This window comes from Mytilus californianus, unplaced genomic scaffold (assembly GCF_021869535.1).
Source record: "Mytilus californianus isolate M0D057914Y unplaced genomic scaffold, xbMytCali1.0.p SCAF_35, whole genome shotgun sequence".
Lineage (NCBI taxonomy): Eukaryota > Metazoa > Mollusca > Bivalvia > Mytilida > Mytilidae > Mytilus > Mytilus californianus.
The window spans coordinates 781,648-808,267 of NW_026262685.1; the positions used below are offsets into that span (position 1 = coordinate 781,648).

Sequence of the window (26,620 nt, forward strand, 5' to 3'; positions counted from 1 at the left end):
GAGACAAAGTGATCCTACATTCCGTCGGCGTCGGCGGCGTCCACAAATATTCACTCTGTGGTTAAAGTTTTAAAAATTTTAATAACTTTCTTAAACTATCCTGGATTTGTACGAAACTTGGACAGAAGCTTGTTTATGATCAAAAGCTAGTATCTAGAAGGAAATTTTGTATAAATTTATTTCCTGTTTTTCAGTATATTACTTATAAATGGACATAGTTTTTCTTCCAGTTAACATTACATTCACTCTGTGGTTAAAGTTTTTAAAACATTTATTAGATTCATAAACCATCCTGGATTTTTACCAAACTTTGACAGAAGCTTCTTACAATCAAAAGATAGTATCTAGAGGAAAATTTTTAATAATTTTTCCCCATTTTTGTTGAGCCTGCGACTAACACCAAAAGTAGGCGAGACACTGGGTTCTGCGGGAACCCTTACAAATTTTTAGGTAATTGCCCCTGATTTGATGATTTTAAGGAAATTTTACAGTTTTCGGTTATTATCTTGAATATTATTATAGATAAAGATAAACTGTAAACAGCAAAAATGTTTGGCAAAGTGAGATCTACAAATAAGTTTATATGACCAAAATTGTCAATGACCCCTTAAGGAGTTAGTGCCCTATAAAGATAATTTTTCAAAATTTGTTCATACTTAAAAAATCTTCTCCTTTGAAACTGCTGAATCAATTCCAGCCAAACTTTGGCTGAATGAGTGTTAGAGGATCTAGTATAAATTTTGTATATTATTTCCTTGTACGTCAAGAAACATAGCCACTATGGCTAAAATGGAACATAGGGGTAAAATGCATTTTTTTGCTTTTGAAGATAATATGGTAGATACAAAGAACATTTAAATGGCATTTTTAAACCACTCATTGATATATTTTGAAAAGCAAAAATAATCATTGATGAAAGATTTAAGCAAAAAATTACAGGTGAGCGATTCAGGCTCTTGAGAGCCTCTTGTTTTTTTTACCCTTATATTTATATTTCCTTAATTTGTGCTATATCGTGAAAGTGTATATTATATACTGTATGTACTATCAATGATAAAAACTTTTTGTTGTTGACGTCACTGTCAAATTTGCTATCTAATAGACCTTTCGTGTCGGCATCCTTGTTAGATGAATTTGCATGTTTATTTGAAGTTTCTAGTCAGTTTGCCAAAATTAAAAATTAAATGTGGTAAAAACTTACTTTTTGTTAATTGTTTTGTTTTGAAAATAAACATCTTTTAATGCAAGAATGTCAATTAAAATTGATAAATAAGATGCTAAGCTATTTTATATGAATAATTCTTAGTGTTAAATTTAAAGTAAAAACTGATATTTTGTCAAAAATCAGAAATTTTTAGAAACATCTTTTTGTGTTAGGATTTCAATGAAAATTATTATATATATAGGTATAATATTCATTTAAATTCCTAAATGATGTCAAAGATGTAGTAAAAACTTAGTTTATGTTAAAAAATCACAAATTTTGCCACATCTGATTTTGCTAGTACAAATGTAATACAATGAATTTGATCAGTAGATATGATATGATATTTCTAATTGATTCCTGATATCAATAATCATTGGTTAGCCACGTTTTCTATATGGCATCTAAAATAACTAGATGTTTCAGAATGACACAAATGGCCCCACTTGCAAAACAAGCTTGAAGCCATTTTTGAGAGTGGAAGTCAAAAGCCCCTAATTTCAGCAAAAATAAGTGAAGTGGAAACAAACATAAACTTGTGTGTAACTCATCATAGTAGGCTAACATACTAAAAATCAGCTAAATATGTGAAGGCATGTAGTAAAAAAAGTCTATATAACTGTTATTTTCACTAAGATTGTAATTTCAGCAAAAATCACCAAATGTAAACTTGAACTGTAACTCATCATAGGAGATACACATACTGAAAACTAGCTCAACATGTGAAGGCTTTTAGAAAACAATGATGGAATGACATCAAGGTTGAAAATATATGGCCCAGACGAAAGGCGACAGGGCCATAAGTAGCACTTGAATTTAGGCCAATTAGAATTAATTGTTAGATTTTCATCCCCACCCGCTCAGTTTTTTTAATTTTTAAAAATTACGATTTGTGGATTTTTTTTTCTGTTACAAGTAACCACCGATAATTTTGTTTATTAAAAAATTCCTGTTGCAAATTTTGGTTTTCATGTTTCTTCAAGTTATTTATTCAACATAATTAAGTAGACATATTCTGCTGGTCTTTAATGACAACATTATCGTCCGAAAATAGAGATTACAGGAAGGGCATGAAATATACTCTGATTATGAGTAATAGGCAGTGTCGAAGAACACAAATCGTGGTATGTCAAGACACTAATTTCCGTAGATTTTTTTATTGATACAATGATTTTGTGTCAGGAAATTTTGACTGTGGATGATATCCTAAGAATTCTGGAACACATTGGTACAAAAACATGACTGGAATATAAAAATCGACACAAGTGCAAAGTGTGATGTATGTATATATTGAATACAAGAATTCAGCCAATATTCAAAATGTATTATAGCAAGCCCTTAGATTCACCCTAAGGCTGTCTTTTTTTTTTTGACAAACAGCAAACAATAAACAATTTACAATGCATGGGTTCAATAATATGTATCAGCATTTCGCATGTATTTTTGTCTAGACGCCAACTAATTAACCATAGAGGTGACCTCTAAAGACTGCCAACAGCCATATAACCTGATATAAACATAAATATACATATAGATAGATAGGGAACTCTTGCAATTGGATTTTTCTAGGTTTGTTTGATTTTATTTTATATGTTAAAAATATCTGTTAATCATCGTTTTTACCTATATAAGAATGAGTTTTTGTGGATCGAATCAGTTAATCAAATGGTTTACCCTTGTTTCACTTTCAATGTTCCTTTCCTTTTAATAACTGAATATGCCTTATTAATGCATAACCCATCTCTAACAAAGAGGTTAAATGGAAGATCACATGAATACGGATTCAATGAGGTCAAATTATTGCAAATGAATAATTCATCAGCAATGTTTCTTAGCTTATTTTGGCAAAATTGAACCAAAGTGGCTGCTATAAGCAATTTATTGTTTCACTATTTTACTTTCATTAATGATTGAACATATATAATCATATCTAAATTTTTTATGCCCCCGCCTTAGCGGAGGGGGCATTAAGTTCTACTCTTGTCCATCTGTACGTCCGTACGTCCCAAAATTGGTTTTCGTTCTCTAACTTAAGTTTGACTCATCCAAATGTTATGATACTTATACACAATGCTTATTACCGCAAAACACAGATTGAGTTTGAATTTGGGTGGCATCACTTTAACTGTTCTAGAGTTGTCCCCATTTACAAATCGAAAAATTGCTGAATTTTTCGTTTCCCTTCTCTAACTTAAGTTTGCTTCATTCAAATTCAAATGTAATGAATCTTATACACCATGCCAAATATTACCACAAACTCATATCAAGTACGAATTTGGTAAGAGTCACTTTTACCATTCTTGAGTTATGTCCCTTTATAACATTATATGCAAGCGGGGGCATCATCTGTGTCCTATTTTTATATCTCGTAGCTAATGCCCCTGTAAAGAGGCAGCATTCAAATGACACAAAAATATTTGAAGACATCAACATAAGATGTCTTCAACAAAAGAAAAGATGTCTTTATAATATGTTAAGCTACAAATCACCTAGAGTATAAAAAACTGCAGACAAAGGAGTAGCCGCATTAGGTTCAATAAGGCCCTCAAATGGCCCCTATTTCTAGCTTGAATTTCGAATAAGCTTTTATCGATTAAATTACAATGAATAATAGTTAAAACAACAACTAGGTTGGACATGTAACTTTTTGTTGAAAGTTTAAGTGTTAGCATTCTTTTTATGACGTCACAAATGTCACAATGAAAATTCAAGATAACAGGTAAGTTTCCATTGATTTTTTTTACTTGATACATAGAACCCATGTGTTGACAATAAAAATGTTTAACCATAATGTTTGTTATAACATTTTACATATATCTCATTTGAATATTTAGTTTGTTGAAGCCTGTGCTCTAGGTTACCTAGGACTAAATTAGGTGGAAATCAAAATGATGTCTTCAAACATCAAAACCTCTAATTTTGGCTATTTTTGCTAACACTTTATTAGAGAAACTGCACAAAAATAGGTCTGTTTATTTTTTTAACTTCAAACTATAAATGGACTGTGACTTTGAGATGAAGAACAGCAATAAAAGTGCTGTTCCTTTGCTTTTTGTGTGTTTTTTGTTGTTGGGCATTAACTGATTTTGTGTCATGGATGGATACTCCATATCCATTGTTTTTCTATTAGATAAGCAGAAAACTTACTCGTTTCTCCGAGACTAACAAAGATCTGTCAACACAAATTCCCCAAAAGACAACAATTTTATGATAGGGCATAAGCCAACCATATGCATGTTTCCTGAAAGGTGGCAGGCATATGAACATACATATGCTGGGTTAAACTATTTCTATATCTCTACCCTCCCCATACATAGAAATGTAGAATAATAATTCTTTTGTTATTTTTGTTTACATTGAAATAATACAATACCTTTTCCAATATTTCGTGAATATCTAGAAGTGTTGTCATGTATTTGTTACACAGTGAATCATCAAGTGGTCTTTTCTGTATCCTTATCAGTTCGTCTTCTTTCGTCTGGTCTAGTTGCAGGATATTGGTCTTAAGCTCATCCATCAATGGGTCGTACTCATCTTTGGTTATACCACATGTTGTGTTATGACTCAGATAGTCATTTTTATTCCTTCGGAGTATATGGACTGCTTCTCCATCAAGTTGTGCCAAGTTGCAGCAGTTATACAGTATTAGACCACACAAACTCAAATCAAGATCCACTGGTTTGATTGATTTAGCAGTGTACTTACAAAAACAGTTGTGTATACCAGGCCCTGGATTTTCAGAGTACAGTTGTTTCCATTGATGATGATTAAGAGGAAGAGCGCCATGGTTGGTGCAGTTTGCTTTATCTGTACAGCACCATGCATTCCTGTGGCGTAGGTGAAATAAGATGTGGATGGTAGCCTTTTTATCAAGGAAATCTTTTAGACATCTGAAGTTTAGGCCTTGATATTTTTCTTCTAACTTTTGTTGAAACAATGGAGTAACAACCTCTAAGTAGACGGATCCAACAACAAAGTATCTTCTTTTATCTTCTTTATCCATTCTATAAATACATGATGAAAATCTTGACTTGCCACAGCCTAAATTGTATTAAACATTTTTTCAACAGTCATTTAAATTATTTCATTTTTGTCCTTATATTTGAATTTAAGCCATTTAATCCTTATCAAATGATTTTTGATTGTAACATTAATTCAGAAGCTACTGATATCATTTATATTTATAAATATTTTCAAAATTGCCATAAAATGTATAGAAAAAAATCACTTTATAAAATGATTAATAATGTTTTTTAATTTACTTACTTTCCTTTTTGTTTCACTTTGAATATATGATTGGGTAATGGCTGACAAAACTCATAAAATGGGAAATTACCTGCACTATATTTAGTAACATACACCTGGGTTTATCAACAATATAAAACTTTAAGAATTTACCTGGATTTTTAAAAGGTAGAACTATGTAATATATTTGATATGAAATTGAAAGAAATGTAGGGCACATATTGTCAAGTAGTACTGACTTGATATTAAGGTTCCTATATAATGTTTTCAACCATTGTGAACATAAAATGTAAGCGTTAGTATTAATTTAAGATCATAGTATTAATTTAAGATCATCATAATTTTCTGTTTTCAATGTTTGTGTACAACTTGTTAAATTTTTAGTTTTCACTATTTTAATATTTTTTTTTCTGTATCATGAGAACAAACCCTGTATTCCAGTGATTGTGGTTTGTTGTTCCATGTTTTTTCTTTCTTTTTTGAAAAATCAAGTGGTTGCTTTTCTCTTTTGATTAATTTACATTTTTTTATACTGATGCCTTCTTATCTTACTTGATGATGTGTGTTTTTCTCAAAGTCATTCAGTGACCTATTATTGTCTATATCTTTGTGCTTTGATCTGTATGTAAAGTTTCTCATTGGCAGTAATACCACATCTTCCTAATTCATAAACATCTAAATCAAGTGATTAAAATAATACTGACTTTATTAATTAGTATACACCTGTAAACATATGTTGCAGACCATTCTTGGGCATTTTAAGAAATCAAATCAGAAGGACATAGTTTTAAAGTATTTTTAGTGTGCAAAATTTCCTATTGTAAGTACACATTTTGGAGGTGTACATGATAATGAGGTGGACATAATCATGTACATCTGTAAGATCATATTATAGATTTCATTATGTTTTTTTTCAGTGATTACACTAGAAACTCTACCTCTTTGAGTTCTTACACATCCAGTACATCTGTAAGATCATATTATAGATTTCATTATGTTTTTTTTCAGTGATTACACTAGAAACTCTACCTCTTTGAGTTCTTACACATCCAGTACATCTGTAAGATCATATTATAGATTTCATTATGTTTTTTTTCAGTGATTACATTAGAAACTCTACCTCTTTGAGTTCTTACACATCCAGTACGTCTGTAAGATCATATTATAGATTTCTTTATGTTTTTACAGTGATTACACAAGAAACTCTACCTCTTTGAGTTCTTACACATCCAGTACATCTGTAAGATCATATTATAGATTTCATTATGTTTTTTTTCAGTGATTACATTAGAAACTCTACCTCTTTGAGTTCTTACACATCCAGTACGTCTGTAAGATCATATTATAGATTTCTTTATGTTTTTACAGTGATTACACAAGAAACTCTACCTCTTTGAGTTCTTACACATCCAGTACATCTGTAAGATCATATTATAGATTTCATTATTGTTTTTTTTCAGTGATTACACTAGAAACTCTACCTCTTTGAGTTCTTATACATCCAGTACATCTGTAAGATCATATTATAGATTTCTTTATGTTTTTTCAGTGATTACACAAGAAACTCGACCTCTCTGAGTTCTTACACATCCAGTACAGTAGCAGGGGATGGAGTTTACACAGCCCTGTGGATGCTGTTTCTTGGATTATTATTTAAAGGTCTAATTACTATTTTTACCTTTGGTATAAAGGTAAGTGTTCATGGAATTTTGAAAAAATCAGACTATTTTCCGCTGAGCAAAGCCCCTGCTCTCAAGTGTACAATTCTTGCCAGATCTCAATGAAATTGATGTCAAAGATTTAAACCAATGTTATGGACAAGGTCTTAAATAGTACCAATTAATTTTTAAGCAGTTAAGCTGCCTTATGCGAGCACCCTAGATTTGTGTTCTATCCAATAAATGCTGAAATACGTGCCATTGTTATTATCTAGCTGGCTATTATGTTATTTATAACTAATTGGACATTTTTTTAATACTTTTATTTCTGGAATACAAAAAATATGACCAGAAAAACCTTAAATGATCGTCGGACTACCCAAAACTTTTGAAGTTGCACATAGGAAGTAGTGCTCAATAGAAATCCGTACGTAGTTTATTATCCCCTGTGCTTTTGGCTACGATGTCAAAGAACAATTGTATGAAATATTTCATCGCCGAAAATCGGTAATTACAAGTCGTTAATATTTCCCAAATGGCAAAATGCGCAGGAATATTGTTCATGTACAACAAATCTTTATGATAGAGGAAATAAAAGTTATATAAGTGGGCGGTAATTTTTAACTTATCTTGCCAAATAAGGTTGTTGTTATTTTATGAATGAAACGAGGTCATGAAACAGATGCGGAAATCGACGTTGATGGGATGTTTTAAGTAATGTGGACAACTCGTCCCCGAGACAAGTCGGACCATATCTACTCAAACCGTCTAAGAAGACAACTTTGACCGTTTGTCAGATTTACTTAGGGTTTCATAAAATAATAGACTAACATGTCTAGCGGAGCCATTAATCTTTTGTTTGTGCATTGGGGTCTATTTAGGGGTATTTGGAGGGGCCTGAAGAAGGGAGGGGTTAACTATAGAACCCTATGGGATTTTATTTTTTTAAATTTTCAAATGACTATTTCTCGAAAACAGTAAGTGATAGACACATGAAGTTTTCAGTAATGAGAACAGGACAATAAAAAAAATCAACCAAAATATAGGGTGAGTTCCTGGGGGTCATCCCAACCCCCTTCAATTTGAAAATGTACTTTTATCTTGTAAACCGTCGCGATCCCCACCCCTAAACAATATGTATACTTGTATGGGACAATAAAAGAAATCAAATGAAAATAATTTGGGGGAGTCCCCGGTGTCGTCCCACCCCCTCCTGTTTGAGAACTTGGAAATGGTCGAGATCCCCACCCCTAAACCATATATATTCATGTATGGGACAATAAAACAAATCAAATGAAATATAGGGGGAGTCCCTGGGGTCACAACACCCCCTCCTGTTTGAGAACTTGTAAACGGTCGAGATCCCCACCCCTAAACCATACATATTCATGTATGGGACAATATAACAAATCAAATGAAATATATGGGGAGTCCCTGGGGTCATCCCAACCCCTCCTGTTTGAGAACTTGGAAATGGTTGAGATCCCCACCCCTAAACCATATACATTCATGTATGGGACAATAAAACAAATCAAATGAAATATAGGGGGAGTCCCTGGGGACACCCCACCCCCTCCTGTTTGAGAACTTGTAGACAGTCAAGATCCCCACCCCTAAACCATATATATTCATGTATGGGACAATATAACAAATCAAATGAAATATATGGGGAGTTCCTCGGGTCACTCCACCCCCTCCTGTTTGAGAACTTGGAAATGGTCGAGATCCCCACCCCTAAACCATACATATTCATGTATGGGACAATAAAACAAATCAAACGAAATATAGGGGGAGTCCATGGGGACACCCCACCCCCTCTTGTTTGAGAACTTGTAAACAGTCAAGATCTCAACCCCTAAACCATATATATTAATGTATGGGACAATATATATAACAAATCAAATGAAATATTTGGGGAGTCCCTGGGGTCACCCCACCCCCTCCTGTTTGAGAACTTGGAAATGGTCGAGATCCCCACCCCTAAACCATATGTATTAATGTATGGGACAATATAACAAATCAAATGAAATATAGGGGGAGTCCCTGGGGTCACCCCACCCCCTCCTGTTTGAGAACTTTGTAAACGGTCGAGATACCCACACCTAAACCATATTTATTCCTGTTCATCATTTCAAAAAGATTTGAATGACATACAGGGTCAATCTCCTAGGTGTCACATATGCATATCACTTTACTAGACCAAACCAATATGAACTGGACTTTGCCCAATGTCAGGAGACCATGGGAATGATGAATTATGGGGGCTTTGTTTGGGAGACTTCGTAACGGCATCCTGTTACAATTATTTCTTGTTTATTATAAAATTTTATTGATGCAAAAAATGAGTCTAGGTTAATTGAATTTACTTTAATTATTTATTAAATTATTTCTGGGCCTATAATAATTTTCATTTATGGCTCATTTTAAAGAAAACATATAAATCTTTCAAGCAGTGTAAAGCCTGAGAATGTTTGACCAACTGTTTTATAATCACCTGTCATTTTATTCCAAACTTGGTATGGAGTAACATCATGCACTTGGGGGTGAAGATGGGGGTCATTTACATTGATATATGAGTTGCTTTTGAAAACCTTGATGAAATATTAATTAATTTGCCTTAATAATCAATTCATTTAATGAACATAAATGTACACTATACAAATATTTAATGTTTGTTCTTTCAAATCTTAAAAAAAAATTGAAGCAACACTGCCACAGTTTTCATAATTACGTTTGCGTTGGTTTTTGGTTAACTGCCTACAGCGCTTACAGTGCTTTGATTTTGAAGGAGTTATGCTCCTTGGACATATAAATTCTATGGCAAATTGCATTGTTAGTGCTATCAAAAGTTCGATTCTTGTTAGATTTTGATGAAATTTATATCAAAGGTTTATATTAGCAATGTTATTTTTATCGGAGTTATGTCACTTGGAAATGTAAATTCTATGGAGAATTGCATTGTAAATGATTGATGCCTCTTGGAGAATATATATGAAAAAGGTTAAAGAACAAAAAAAAAAAGAATGTATTGAGGTTGTTGCTTTTGGGCAGTATCAATATTTACTTCTGAGAAAGACATTGAAAAGCTGTTCTTTTAGCACCAGAAAGATTTTAATTTGAGTTAATGAAATTGGAAATAGTATTACAAAGATACAAATGACAAATAAACATGTGATATCTGGTTTAAGACTTGTTCGGTTTGAGGCTACATTTTATTTCTAGTATCACAATGTACAAATCATTCCAGCAAACTAATAATAGTTTTTACCCTTCATTCTTTAAAAAAGATGTTTTACCAGAATATCTATAATAGAATACTATTGATAATTGATACGAGATGTAATACATTTACACATGATTTGTTCTTTCAGTTCTTGGGTAGCAATATCTGGTTTCAATATTCCCATTCTAGAATTATTGGAATTTTTCTTCATGTTTCATTTTTCTGAAAATAATTTGATTGATTTTGAACTAACAATGGTATTCTTGAGTTCTGAGACATAATATAAAATTGGGAAATGTGGTATGATTGCCAATTACTGAATTAGACAACTTAACAACAGAGTAAAAAAAGTCCAAACGGACATAGGCTACTATAGGTCTCTGTACATTCTTCCATATTGATCAAATCCATATCCATATAGTCAGGTATAAAAAAGCCCTGACATGACAAAATGTGAATCAATTCAAACGAAAAAACCAACAGCCTATTTTATGACTTAGCCATAAACAATAAACAAATATAACAGACAGCAACCAACTACTACCACTGAATAAAGGACTCCTAAGTTCTGACACGGAACAGGCTAATAAAGAATGTGGCTGAGTTCAACATTTTTGTTTGCGCTCAACCTTCTGGAGGCCTAACCTGGGACACTGGTGTAACAGCACAACACAAAAACAAACTGCAAAAAAGTAGTTTTAAATGGCTTGACGCGTCATATGAAGCATGCATTTTTTAACAACTTCCATGCCTTTGTTTCCTGGATATATTCACTGAATCTGAAAATAGCTGTTTTTGTAAGCTCAATGCAGTAATTCTATTCTCACATCTAAGAAATATTGTTCTTCCTAAAAATAAACCTTGACAAAACTGATTTTGTTGTCATCAGATAATATCTTTTCTATTGTATATTGTTTATATACATATTAAGCTCTTCTGTTTTAATATAAAAGGAGGATAAGGCCAAAGTTTACATATATTTACATAACTGTTTTCAGGTGCCATCAGGTTTATTTATTCCCAGTATGGCAGTAGGAGCTATTGTAGGAAGAATTGTTGGTATAGGCATGGAACAGTTAGTAGTGTGAGTATTATTTTATGTTCATCAAGATGAAGTTGAGAAGGAACTAAAGGAGCATTGCAAGCCTAACATCAATGTGCATGTGTTTTAACAATCAAATAGATTTTCAGATAATAAACAAATTTCATTAACTAGTAAGCCAAAATTAATTATTTGTGTTTGTACATTTGCGGCAGTCTTACAGTATTTTGTTAGGATAAGGTCTCATGGTACTTATTTCATGGTTCATTGACTTAGTTCAAGGTTTATATCTGAGTTATTATCTAATATCTATATGGTATATGTATATATGTATATAATAAGCAAGTCTAAACGGTACAACATCACCAAAAACGAGTAAAATCATGAACAGATGTTAAATATTTCAGATAACAAATATCCTTCATCAGTATAATTATGATGTATAAAATGAATCATATCAATCTATTCTGATTTAACTATAAAAATCTTGAAAATTATAACTGAAACTGAACACAGCGATGCTTGTACAATTCTAAAAGTTCAAAAATGACCTAGGTTAGGTATTTACAACAGAGACTGCATAGATATGCTATTTTTGTTAGTAGCATATCTATGCATGCAGTCAATGTTGTTAATACATAACATATGTCAATTTTGAAATTTTAGAACTTGATTATTATATATTATACAATTATAGCCTTTGTATGAGGTGGATACAAGGATATATTGACCTGAAAGAAGTATGACTGAGGATGAAGTCTGAGGTCGATATACTTCTTTGGGTCCATATATCCTGTATTGACCTCATACAAAGGCTATGATTGTTATATTATTAATTTTCGACCATATTTATATCAAAATCATCAGTGCATTATATTCTCTTTTTTTGATCATTGAAGTTTTATAGATATCATACTGTCTCTTTGACAATAACTACATATTAGTTGTTTTTTCAATTATTTCTCATGTTTTTTTTTGTGTATATCTTTATATATATGTATTTGAAGATTTTTTTCTCTAAGTAGTCTATCATAAATATACACCTTTTAAAAACTTTTAACAATATCATGAGATGACGTCACACAGTATATTGGTTTTTAGAAATTCAAAAAACAACCGTGCAATATCACTTTTGCTATCTGCCGTTTTCTATCTACCTTTTAGTTTAAGATAGCTGTAAAATTTAACTGATTGTCTCTCATGCGACAATAGTGGTAGAATACGAAACATAGGGACTGAAATCCTAATGCAGCTTCAGGGGAGTTAACTCTTTGTATATAGCTTTATAATTCAGAGGGTAGAAGACCTAGATGCTTCATACCTTGTATGCATATACCTTCTGGTTTGACGTTTTCCGTCTGTAATATGTCCATTGTCCTTGAACCTATTTTCATGGTTCAGCAACTTTATAAAAGAAATACTAGTTTTTTCATGTGTGCTTCTCCCTTATTATGAGTAATAGGATAACAATACATGTTTAAGGGTTCTTTGGAAGGTCTACATGTATGTCAGACAGGGTTCAACTGACCTCAACCTCATTTTATGGATCAGTGATAAAGGTTAAAGTTACCTGATTATGTCTATTTCTCAGATGCTATATGCAGAAGGTCAACTATATGTGATGTATGGAATAATTGTAAGGTGTACATGTCTCTCTGGCATGTATCATCTGACCTTGACTTCATTTGCATGGTTCATTTGTCAATGTAATATTTCATAGTTTTATCTGTTTCTTGGATACTATATGAAATAGATCAACTATATTTGGTGTATGGAATAATTATAAGGTGTTACAAATCATTTCTGTCTGGTTGGGTTTATCTGAAGATGACATCATTGTCATGGATGATTGATAATCTTAAGGTTATGTTATCCTTGTAGTAAAACCTATATCTTTAAGACTTCCAACATGAAACCAAACATGGTCAGTAAAGTAGGCGAGACATTTCAGAGTTTGCACTCTTGTAGAATTATTTATCAATAAAATTTAATGTGACTGCTCATTTATTGAATAACATGACCACTACAAATGTATACAAATGAAAAGGTTTACACAGTTTTGGACGGGAGGATTTATGGTTCAGTTCCTTAAGTATCCACAAGATTTCCTGTCAAAAATATTTTTACCAATATGCAGTTTTTTTGATAATTGCATTCCCTAAACAAAAAGAATTATTCTTTAAGTACAGTTTATGTTGTTATCTTTGTAGGAGGAACCATGACAACCCATTTTTCCAGAATATGTGCCAATCAAAGCAGTTTTGCACCATAACTCCAGGACTGTATGCCATGGTGGGAGCTGCTGCAGCTTTAGGAGGAGTTACAAGAATGACTGGTGAGGTTAAAGTATAGTTCTACATCATAAATCAGGGCTTTATTTTGCTGTTGAACCTCTAGCAGCTTTGGAAAATACAATAATGACTGGTTAAAATCATTGCATCACTCCATGCAACTCATTTGTGTATAATAATCTCTTTTGTACATTTTTTTCTCACTGTCCTTATACAACAGTTGGACACTAAACCACCACTGTTCGTTTAATGATAGCAGTAATATGCTATTATAGAACAGTAACCTATTTTTAAAATTGAGAATGGAAACAGGGAATGTGTCAAAGAGACAACCCCACCAAAGAGCAGAAAACAGCGGAAAGTCCACCAATGGGTCTTCAGCACAGAGAGAAAATCCCACACCCAACGACTGGCTTTACCTGGCCCTTCAACAATAATAAACATCACACTAAACTCTGAAACATATAAATGAACCACAATTTAAGAAACATACATGACTAACAAAGGCCAGAGGTTCCTGATTTGGGATAGGTGCAAAAATGCAGCGGGGTTAAACATGTTTTGTGAGATCTCAACCCTCCACCTTTACCTCTAGCCAATGTGGAGTTAACAAACACACAGCAGTACTCTCAGTAAAATTCAGTTGAAACGAAGTCTGAATCCGATGTTGAAATATATATAATTCAGCGTCTTTTGTAGTAATTATTTTAAAATTGTTTGATGTGTTACAGTTTATTGTACCATTAACATTAGCATTAGCGACAAGCTAGGTTACAGTGACCTACTTTTATATAGTTCAGTATCTTAAGTAGTAATCATGTTTGAGTTGCCTGTTGGATTACAGTATATTGTGACATTGATGTTAGCAGTAATGACATGCTAGATTACAGTGACCTACTTTTATGTATTTCAGTATCTTTAGTAGTAATCATGTTTGAGTTGACTGGAGGATTACAGTATATTGTGCCATTAATGTTAGCTGTGATGACAAGTAAATGGGTTGGAGATGCTTTAGGAAAAGATGGAATGTATCCTTCTTGCACTATATGATAATGCTAGTCAGACCGAAAAAATGTCTATGTGACCTTGCAAATACACGCCCCTTAAAACTTCCTATTTAAATAGTATTACTTATGCATTATTCAAAGGTATCTGCCCTATGTTTGAAGGAGCATGTAAATAACCCTCAAAATACAAGATGTTAGTGTAGAATTTAATACTGGTAGGATGTTATTCTGTTTTCTGCAAAAATACAAAACAAGCTAAAATAAGACCAAAGTCTGCCAATGATCCTTAATGTTCTTGGTATTTTGCAGATTAATTTGAGGTAATATAAATAGTACTATTCATGCATGGTTCATAAGAGTCTTATTTTTAAGTTTAAGCATATGTAAAATAAACCTGAAATAATAAAGTGGTAGTGTTCATTTAAATACCCAGAGGATGTTTTTCTAAGAAACATGAGAAAAATACCAAAGTACCATAACCAATCAAAAATCTGCCTTTGATGGTTGACTTCTTGATTTTTTGCACTACATTAGATTTATCAAAGATGAAAAATGTTGATAGTTATTTGCAGTTAGGTCATTAATGAAAAATAGTACAAATGTATATACATTGAAGGAAAAATTATTATTTACTTCATAGAAATATATTGAAAAGCAAGTTTTCTGTATCCAAAATATATTTTGAATAAATGATTCAAACTGCTCATTTATTACAAGATAATATTTTTCTGGACAATTTGACATAGTCACAATACTTGCTTTCAATTCTTTGTATATGTCGACTCACATATTTCTCAATAGCACTTGTTATGAGAATCAAAAGTTCCATAAATGCTTGCCCTTCTGCTGCTCCAGATTTCACCTTTATTTTGTAATAGAGTTTTTAACATCAAGTTCTGTAAGTAGTGTTTTTGTAGAATGTTGTTTTTCTTCTTTTGGCATTAGTATTGTCCATTTTAACTTCCCCCTTACTATCACTTTTTGAGGTGCCTTTCTTTGCCTATAAAGTATTTGAAAATTTCATAAAAATTTAGATCCAAAAATAGTTTTTTCTAGCTTTTTAAAATTAAAAATGAATTTTAATTTCATAGCATCAGTAAATTTCTATTGGTCTAAGGGAGACAACTGTAGATAATTTTTATTTTTAAATGCACTTAAGCAGCATAAAATTATTCAGTTCAACATACAAAATGAAATAACTGAACATCAATTAGTTGTGAAAACATAATAATTGAGTTCTATAGAAAACATTGAACAGAAGGATATTCAGTGAAAACTCTGTTATACTCATGTTAAGTGAATTGTTGTGAAACAAGACAATTGATTGTTTAAGATTTGAAATACCACACTGATTAAGACCTTTTGGTATAATAACCATTAAATTATTTTTGTGTGATTCACAAACATTTTTATATAAAATAACATACACTGAAAAACATTTATCAACTTGTTTGTACTTAATATCTATAATATACAAAATAAATGATAATAGTTCTGTGTCAGCTATTCAGGATGATGTTGATATCTGGCACAGTTGAAGATGATTAATCAAACCCCAAATCTGTAATTTGTCAAGTCTCTTGAACATCATCAATTTTTGGTGTATGATAAAGTGTATATGATGTGACTTTTTTCAATATAAACCCTCAAACAATCGAATACATGTAACTCTAGGGAAAAAATTGGTGTCTCAGGTTGATACAAGTGTAATATTGAATTAGCCATTTATTATTATTTGTGTACCATTCTCTTAAGGTAATGGGATGGCAATAGTTATTGTACTTGAATTATGGGAGGAGATATAACCAGGAGAAATTTCTATATATAAAGATCTTTAACATAGCTCAACAGATATGATGCACATATAGCATTAAATGGTTATCCATATTTAGACAGTAAAAAAGAATTTACACATACAACTATAGCAGCCGATGTGATGAGGCCGAGGTAAATATCAACTGTTATTTTATTTGACATAGATAGTAGGATTACTTGAAAGCCTAATGTAACAATACAAGGATACTGCATAGGATGATGTTTGAACATATGTTCATATAATCCTCATACAATTACCATATAGTATCAGCCTATTTGTTATTATATCTTCCCTGTAATGATTGGAGAAGTATTGTTTTATTCTGGATTTCTGTCTCCTAGTAAGAAGTGAGAAAATAGGAATCATATGCATGCTACTCTGGATATGGGGGTGACAATAATTACTATTTGCATAGAACTTAATATTGCAGCTATAAAACTATGCTTGACTACCCAGGCCCTGTAAAGCTATGAATATGTAGAAAGTCACATTTAACCTTACAAATAAACATGTTTAAGGGAGCAGACATTTTAAAAATCTAAATAAGAACTTGTTCCCAGAAATTGTAATATGTTATTATCAATATCCCGCTTTATTTATAAAGATACTGGAGATATGGTGCAGCTCAGTAAGTGTATTGCTGTTGTATGTTGTGTGTACCATTTTAAAGCATGTCAGTGATGTTAGTTATAAATCTGCTTCACATTGATGTTTGATGTTGCTGTAATATATGTTTTTCTGCTAAACTATCATTAACATTTAAAATTTAGTATTTTTTGTTTGAACTAACTTTAGAACTTGTTTGAATTTTAAATTAAATGACATTTTCTGGTCTGATTAAAAATTTATGATCCACTTTTGCATGTTTTAAAGTACTAATTAAGTCTCTGATATGCAAGACTTCAACTTTTTGTCATCCAGTAGTTTAGATAAGTTGATCAAAAACAATTATTGAGAAAGTCCTGTTTTATTACTTTCATTTAATTCAGATTTTTGGGATTTTGGAATATTAAATGGTGTGACATACAATACAATTTAGAGACAGATTTTTGGCACACATTGAACCCAGACCACTTCACATTGATATAATTTAATGATTTTCAAATTTACTTAATGAAGTTAGATAAGAAAAGATCCAAGTTTGACATAGTTGCGACAATTTATATTTTCGCTATTTTTCTACTTGCAAAAATTGCTAAATGAAATTGGTTGCGAAAGTTTGTTCGTTTACAGTATTCCATATACATTGTTCAAAGTAAACTATAAAACTGACCATCTTAAGAAATGGCTACTTAAAAACTAAAAAAAATTAAAGTAATAATTTTGCCATAGTCCAAGGAAATAAAATATTTAAAAAATTGTGAAATACTGATTTACATTTTTATCAATATCATGTAATTACACACACTTTAGAGAAAGAACGAATATTGTGTTTAGCTATGATAATACTTGTGAAGCAGGTTAGATGTTTAATGTCGATGTTGACTTAATTCACAATTTGTCTATTTTGAGACAGATAAGAGCATGAACTCTAGATCTTGTCTATCATTAATGATCCTGAGTTGACCTCTAGATTTGTTTTTGTTTGATGTGTTGTTGGATGTCTCTGTCTTTAATATTTCTACTTGTTCAAAGATTTTCACCAATAATTTTAACGCTGCAGTATTTTTATATTATTTGTATGTTGTGTAAAGCTGAATCAATATAGTATAATAAGACTTTTTATTGGAAAATGTATATATCAGCATTCTTTTTTTGCTATCAAAATGAGCATACATTTAAATTTTCCACCAAATTCAATGAAAATATGATAATTTCATTATATTTTTGTTAACTTAAAAGCCAGAAAATTACTCATTCATAAAATTTCTATAAATTGATATAGCTTGTGACCTTTTTTCAGGAAAATTTTACTGGTCCAACACATGTTTTACTAGTCTGATCAAAAGAGCTTGTGGTTAATAATTAAGATTAGGTTTTTGGGACCTGAAATAAAAATGGCAAGCACCATTGAAAAAGATCTTTTAACATTACGATTGCTATAACAAGTGAACTATGATCTGACTTTAATTTTAGTTTTCCTGGGCTCTATGTTTGCTAGGGCAAGTTGTGGTTGAAATCCAGAAGATTTCTTTTCAAGTTTTACCAAAATTTCTATTTTTGATCCATTTTCGATGTAACAATCAAAGCTTTGTTTGAAAACCTCACTAGAGGTCAATTTATTTCATTTTTTGCATATATATGCATCAACTTTCCACATTTTTTATCTTGATATAATAGACTTAATTATTTGGGGCCAAATAAGGATCTAACTGTGCACCTACTCCTTTTATGTAAAGTTGTCAATTCCATTTTGATTTGAGAATAATTAAAACAAACTTCAGGCATAGAAGCTTAACTGTTTCGCCTAAGAAATGTTGATTTCAGCACTTACAATTTTTAAAATTAATTGGAATAGAATTTCGATTACAGAAAATTAAGCTAGGAAATATACAAAAAAAAAAACCTCTTAAATGATAGCTGATTTAGAAAGATTTGATTTTACTCATTATGTCACGAACTGTTTAAACAAAAATTTAGCACAATGCTAAATAATATTTGTTACATAGCTGTGATTGTATTTTGTCAAATCTATATTTAAATTTGATGAGAAAAAAATCATCAGAACAAGATTCTGCACTGAAATTGACAATCAAATGAAAATTAAATCAAATAATTTTATTATTATACTGATACATTACCTTCAGACAAATCTTAAATGACATTCATATAGTTATTCTACATGATATCATGAACATTTGTTTTTTCTTTTTCAGGAGAAACGACCCTCCACTTTGTGTAATTACACAAGATTCTATGACAGTAGAGGAAGTGGGTAAGATATTATGATATGATTTGATATAATTGATATTTGTAGTGGGTCTTGAAAAAGTGATACACAACTCTGTTTAAATACACAGAATTCAATGAGGATAAAAAAAATTGGCTTATAAACCTTTGAAATGGACTATATTGTAATATCACATTTATAAGGCTGTTACCATCATACAATTCTCAAAGTGCTATACCAACTTATAATTTCTTATTTCACTGTATTACTCTATAATTTTATATTAGTCAGTTTTATGAGTTGAGGAACTAGAGAACTATAGGTAATCACTAAATATTAGCAAGTGACTAAAAACTTTTTATTACAAAGTGGTAGGTTTGGTGTTTCTGGTCCTAAAGACTACAGAAGGGAACACAATTGGCGCCCTTGTTATACCAGCGAACCACTAAGGCTGACATGATTTGTCGCTGTTGACCAACTACTTAGACAATTGTAATATGCAAAGCCGCTCTTGTAAATGAAATAAATTTTACTCTTTAAGTTTAATGAATAAATATTATAATCAATTAAATGTTTCCTTTGTTGGACTATTTTAGGACACAAAACATTTGTAAGTGTCGTTTTCATTTAAAGATGAAATTCTTTCCATTTCAGAAGCCATATTTAGAGATACAAGTCATAATGGGTTCCCTGTAGTATTGTCCAGTGAATCACAATATCTTGTTGGTTTTGTTTTACGAAGAGATTTAATGTTAGCAATTGGTAAGATATAGAAGAAAAAAGGAAAAAGCCTGAAAGTTTTACTGAACTGCCAATTTACTACTTCAATTAAAAGGCTTTCCGTAATTGGAAAGCTACACAAAACTGTGAAGAAATAAAAAGAAAATATTATCTTTATAAAAAGGGAAATAATTATTTCAAAAAGTTAGTCAAACCACAGCATTAACCTAAAACAACTGGTCGATGAAAAAAAGAAATTAAAAAAAAATGAAACAAATGCACACATTTTTAAGTTCTTATAACTAAGATTCTTAATATTTTGCTACCAGATTCTTATTACAATTTGTTGAAAATCTTTGTATCAATGCTCTTTGCTGCAATACGGTAACAGAAACAACTCTTAAATGTTGATCTTTCCCTTATTTTACAGCTAATGCAAGAAAAAATCAAGAAGGAGTAGTTAGCAACTCTATAGTATATTTTTCAAGTCAGGTACCAAATAATCCTAATGATCCTGCTCCACTTAAATTAAGAAAAATATTAGATATGGTAAGTGTTATGATAGAGGTTTTAATATATCGTTGAGTGGTGACATACATTGATAATGGAATAACAACACATTCCTTCCTATCAAATAACCACCTATAATTAAATAATATTTGTATGAAAAAATCCACTGATAAATTTTATTATCCAGATTAAAAAATCACAATTGGGGATTTTCTTATATATAGAGGCAGAAATAGACATTAAAAAACATAAGAAAAGAGTAATATATGATTTGACAATGTTAATAAAGTTAATAAAATGAAGAATCATGTGCAATACAATGATATAAAGAAAATGTACAAATTATTTAAAAGTGTCTAAGATCAAGTTTGACTTTTTGTTGCTTAGAATATTAATTTTTGATCTTAAACAATGATTATCATGAACTATTCTGTACAGGAATTTATAATTTTAGGCACCTATAACAATAACTGACCAGACTCCAATGGAAACAGTTGTAGAAATGTTCAGAAAACTTGGATTAAGACAGACATTAGTTACACATAATGGGTAAGTGGCATTTCAGAAATTTTAAGATATCCGTAATTTAGACAAACATTTGTAACACATATATTTGGTAAGTGTCATTGTAATTTTTTTTAAAGAAAACTTGAATTTAGACAGACATTAGTTACTCATAATGGTTAAGTGCCTTGTAAAAATGTATGGATAGCTTGTATTGACAAATATATTAGTTACAAACTTTGGGCAAAGACATTATTTAACCACAGATTTTTTTTTTATATCAACACTTTTTTGCACCTCTGAGAAAAGAATAAATACACCTGATGTACTGTTATTGAACAAAAAACTCCATAAATAGTTTGTAATTGAACTGATATATAGAAATTAAATACCGTTGCACACTTTAGTCACACAGTGGTAAAGTATCATTATTGAAAAGTATGGAGTGCATATATTTTTGTACACTTTAGTTCCACACAATGAGTATTTGTCGTTATAGAAATGTAATTAGGGCTTATTTTTTATGCACATTTCAGTCACACAATTTGTTAATGTCATTTCATAAATGTATCAGAAAGCTTATATTGACACACATATCAGTTGCAGACTATGGACAAACACATTATCGCATGTTTTTCAAACCAACAATTTTCACCTCTTAGAAATCAGTACATCTGATATACTTTGAGTGAATTTTTAAAATTTAATTCAAATAGAAATAAAAATTCTGTTTGATGGATTTTACTTATGCTAGTTTATGTGGAGTCTTTTAACAAACATAAAGAAAAGTCAGTGATGGAGAGACAAACAGGTTCAGTTTTATGCATGTGATTTCCCAGAATATGACCTACCGAATTAGATTTATCACAGGGTTTGTAATTACATGAGCAACACGACATGTGCCACATGTGGAGCAGGATTTGCTTGCCCTTCTGGAGCACATGAGATCATACCTTTGGTAACTTTTGCCTCTCTTTTTGCTCTTGATTTTACTCTTTATAACAAAATTGCAGAAGCAGACATCTCTATAATAAAGGCAAATTTTACTTCAAACAAGAGAAAAAGAGACTATCTGTTGGGTAAACATTTGATGTGGACATTTAATACTATGGTGTTGTGTTATTTGACAATTATCCTAATTATCTTGTCTTTTCCTGAAATATTTAATGTACATACAACCATTACATTTAACAAGACTTTACCAACTAAAAAAAAGTTTTGATACCTGATTATTTAATTATAAATATATATAATATAGATAAATACTTTTCCTTAAAATTACGTTTTGGATTTGTTACAAAACTTTTCCGATGTTCTTTACCTCAATGTTTTGCATAAAAATCAGGTATTGATTCCAGTTTTGCAAAAAGTACTAATACATTATTTACAATTTGAAAACTACTTGTTTGAGTGACACTTCTAATACTGATTCATTATCATCTAAACTATTTTTAAGATGATTTGCTGTGAAAGGGGTCTGAAAGGTGTAGGAAGAGATACATTGGAATGACATATGCCCTCTATGTGTCTGTTCATTTTTATTAGCCAATTAGGGACTTAGTATGGTATACCCTAGATTTCTGTCTGTTCATCCGTTCATATGTCACCACTTTGGACAATAACTTAACTTATTTTTAAAGAATTCTTATGAAATTTTAAAACAATATTAACATTCAAGGAAGAAAGTGTCTTTTCATTATTGATCTGTCGTTCTAGAGTTAAGTTACTTTAACTATCAGATTTAGGGCACTTTTTAGATATCGCTCGATAACTTAAGTTTGCTTTGATCAATTTGATAAAAACTATATACTGGTCCAAGGACACAGTTATCGTCCTTTGGTTTTCGTTGTCTACGAATATAGTCCCTAGTGTGAACAGTGTATAACTTGCATTTTTTTTTTGATACACTTTATACAATTTATTTCTTGATATTTTATGCATGAAATATTAAGTAAGGGGATGAAATTACATGTTAAAAAAATTTGGGTGCTGAATCTTTATGTTAAGTAGTGATTTGGTCCAGTTAAAAAAGGTCAAACATTAGAATGTCTGAAGCTGTCAAACTGAATTTTAGCCCCCCTTAACACAGAATTGTCAATATTTTGAGTTAGAGCTGGTAGAAGTTTCTATAATTTTGATATTATTTGTATCAATAGTAGTACACTACACTGTAAAAATCTTTTTGAGATAGAGCAGGTGCGATTTTTTTAATTTGAATGTATTGTCTAAAAGAAATGCACTACGAAATAACTGTGTTCTCGGGCCTAAGAGATGAATTCCGTAAATGTAGATTTTGTACTTTGGCAACTTTCCTGAATGGTTTGCTGGTTTCAATTTGTCAAACTCAATAAAAGTAAAGGATTTACATCTTTGTTTGACAGAAATTCTGTTAAAATGTCCCATTTTGGCATTATATGGCTAAAATAAGCATTTTAAAGCAGTTTCCATTTTATGCCTAAGAGCCATGCTGACTTTCTATCTGACAGCTTTTTATGTTCCTGATATTTGTGTTTCTATGCTTAAATCAAATTTAATTAACCATTTGTGAACTCTGAATCTAGAGAAAAGTAGATTATCACAGAAAAAATGTGCAGAATATTTGTATTTATGTCCCTGGTTAAACGGCCTGTTTGATGTATGTGAAATGTGAAGAGCTTTGTACATAAAATCTGTAGTCCATCACAAATATTTCACTAAGTCTGTAAAAAAAAACTCTACAATGATCAGTACACCCTATTCATTTCATATGCTACCATAATTTTCTTCTTTAGGATAGTAAGTGGTTCAAATATATGCCAATTGAGACTAAAACTACATGCAAGTTTTCCATTGAAAAGTGAAAAACTGGTCATCAGACCATACTGTCTGCAAAAAAAAGTTGAATTCAAGAGTCCTTTTGCAATTAGACTTCTTGTATCATGACATCTTAGCATAGAAATGAGCAAAAAGTAACAAATTTCCATTTCTTATAGCCTCTGTGTGCATTTTTATATGTAAATATTGTCTATGGCCTAAATCGACTCTAAATAATTCTCAGTCTTACTTGGCCTAAGACCATTTTATTCTCATGTGGTATGCTTTTTGTAACTTTTCTTTACATTTAAAGTACATTTAATATATATGAAAGAATAATGTATGGTTAAAAAACTTCAAAAACTTCAAATTGGTTGAAAAAAATGCATGTTTATGTAAGGCTTCCCTTAATTAGAAAATCTCTATTTTCAGGCACAGGCTCATATAAATTTGACTTTTGAATAGCTGTAATAAATCTGATAAATCAAATGAGTGTTCCGTTGCTTTTAATACTTATTATTTTATAATCAAGAGTATTTAAAAAGCACATTTTTGCAATATTTAAATTTTTTAGGCCAAAATCTTGATAGTTGAAAATATTTGATTTAAACGTCAAAAATAAACATCCAAATTTCAATATTAAAATGACCATAGTTTCTATAATATATATCTTATGGCCATGAAACTTGGCCAACTATCTTATAATTCCCTACGCTTAGGTCATGCAAAGTTTTATTAAAATTGGTCAAGTCTTTCTATCGTATTAGGTCCAAGGACACAGTTATCGTCCTTTGGTTTTTGTTGTCTACGAATATAGTCCCTAGTGTGAACAGTGTATAACTTGCATTTTTTTTTGATACACTTTCCCAATTTATTTCTTGATATTTTATGCATGAAATATTAAGTAAGGGGATGAAATTACATGTTAAAAAAATTTGGGTGCTGAATCTTTATGTTAAGTAGTGATTTGGTCCAGTTAAAAAAGGTCAAACATTAGAATGTCTGAAGCTGTCAAACTGAATTTTAGCCCCCCTTAACACAGAATTGTCAATATTTTGAGTTAGAGCTGGTAGAAGTTTCTATAATTTTGATATTATTTGTATCAATAGTAGTACACTACACTGTAAAAATCTTTTTGAGATAGAGCAGGTGCGATTTTTTTAATTTGAATGTATTGTCTAAAAGAAATGCACTACGAAATAACTGTGTTCTCGGGCCTACTGCTGTTGGAATTGATAATTTAACATTTTATTTCCCAGAGTTACGTAACTTTAACTGTCAGATCTAAGGCAATTTATCCACATTGCACAATTATTAGAGTATACTTAGGTTGATTAACTGTCAGGTATAGTTTTAATAACACAAACTTGAGCATGCTTGAATAGATTTATTTGAAACTTTACAAAATTGTTGAAATTGGTAAAAGTAAGGAACTTTTTGATTTTGAACATTTTAACAGTCAGATTAAATGATATTTTTCACATGTATTAACGCACTAGCTCTAGGGTGCTTAGTTCAAATAACTTTACTTATCACAAAGTGCATCTGGTGAAGTAAAATTGGTACAGTTTATATTATTATTTATACTGTTGTTGAGATTGGTGAATGTAGGCTCAATTTTAATTTTGAAAATTTCAAGTCTAAAGTTCCAAGATTATTGGACTTTTAAGAGTCATATTTTAGGCAATATTTATACGCCTTATCAAGTCCTAATGCAACTTATTCTTCAGGCCCATTTGACTTACTTTTACTTCAATACCTTCTCAATATTCTATATTTTCTTTAAACAATTTTCAATATCCAAACAAGGGTGTAACATGCGCTCTTGGTGCAGTTGCTTATTTCATTCCAAATAATACTTCACCCATTTGTTTTCATTGGGCTGAAGATTTGTTTTATCCTCAGGTCCTTATGACGCCATGGTACCATGACCTGAATAGATTTGATAATAGATTTTTTTTTTAGATTTGATATATTTCTTGGGAATCAGTGCTTTTTCAAATTGTTAAGTTAAGTTAAAAGGCCACATTAGCCTTGTGTATAATTCAATTGTATTTCTCATGATATTAAGCAACAACTCTGTTGTCTCATTATTTACATCTCATTTGTTAATACCAATAAAGTTATTAGATAGATATAAGAAGATGTGGTATGAGTGCCAATGAGACACACTCTCCATCCTAGTCACAATTTTTAAAAAGTAAACCATCATAGGTCAAAGTATGGTCTTCAACATGGAACCTTGGCTCACACGGAACAGCAAGCTATAAAGGGCCCAAAAAAAGACTAGTGTAAAACCATTCAAACAGGAAAACCAACGGTCTAATATATATAAAAAACAAGAAACAAGAAACTCTTATGAACCATATCAACAAACGACAACCACTGAACATCAGGTTCCTGACTTAGAACAGGTGCAAACAAATGCAGCAGGTTTAAACGTTTTAAAAGGCCGCAACCTTCACCCTACCTGAAACAACAGTGTAACATCACAACATAGAAAGACACACTATAAAATATCAATTGAAATGGCTTAACTCAATCAAAAGACATATTAACAAAAACAAGTGAACATACACTGAACGAATAAATTTGATCTATGACACAATGTAAATACAAAATTTATAAAACAAGGGGGTCAGATGTAAAACAGTATGAGAAAGACAACCATAACCTTGGACAAAATGCTGCCAAATAAAATAACGTACACAGGTAAATAAAAATAATTAACAAACTAATGTTCAAAACTCTTTAAACCAATTTGAATATACAAACTT

The 26,620-nt window shown here is 31.0% G+C and overlaps 1 protein-coding gene across 5 annotated transcripts in view; it reads left to right on the top strand.

Moving 5' to 3' along the window:
- Positions 1 to 26,620, top strand: part of LOC127736679 (H(+)/Cl(-) exchange transporter 4-like) — an 80,332-nt gene that overhangs the window by 49,848 nt on the left and 3,864 nt on the right. For 2 of the 5 annotated variants that reach the window (XM_052247256.1, XM_052247254.1), the window contains exons 12-22: positions 6,999 to 7,140; positions 11,329 to 11,414; positions 13,583 to 13,707; positions 14,577 to 14,691; positions 16,522 to 16,617; positions 17,091 to 17,114; positions 19,303 to 19,361; positions 19,971 to 20,078; positions 20,467 to 20,585; positions 21,001 to 21,095; positions 22,064 to 22,129. In XM_052247256.1, coding sequence (XP_052103216.1) covers positions 6,999 to 7,140; positions 11,329 to 11,414; positions 13,583 to 13,707; positions 14,577 to 14,691; positions 16,522 to 16,617; positions 17,091 to 17,114; positions 19,303 to 19,361; positions 19,971 to 20,078; positions 20,467 to 20,585; positions 21,001 to 21,095; positions 22,064 to 22,129 — 1,035 coding nt within the window. The remainder of the gene's footprint in view (positions 1 to 6,998; positions 7,141 to 11,328; positions 11,415 to 13,582; positions 13,708 to 14,576; positions 14,692 to 16,521; positions 16,618 to 17,090; positions 17,115 to 19,302; positions 19,362 to 19,970; positions 20,079 to 20,466; positions 20,586 to 21,000; positions 21,096 to 22,063; positions 22,130 to 26,620) is intronic. The other 3 variants (XM_052247257.1, XM_052247255.1, XM_052247258.1) reach the window with 3 other exon arrangements.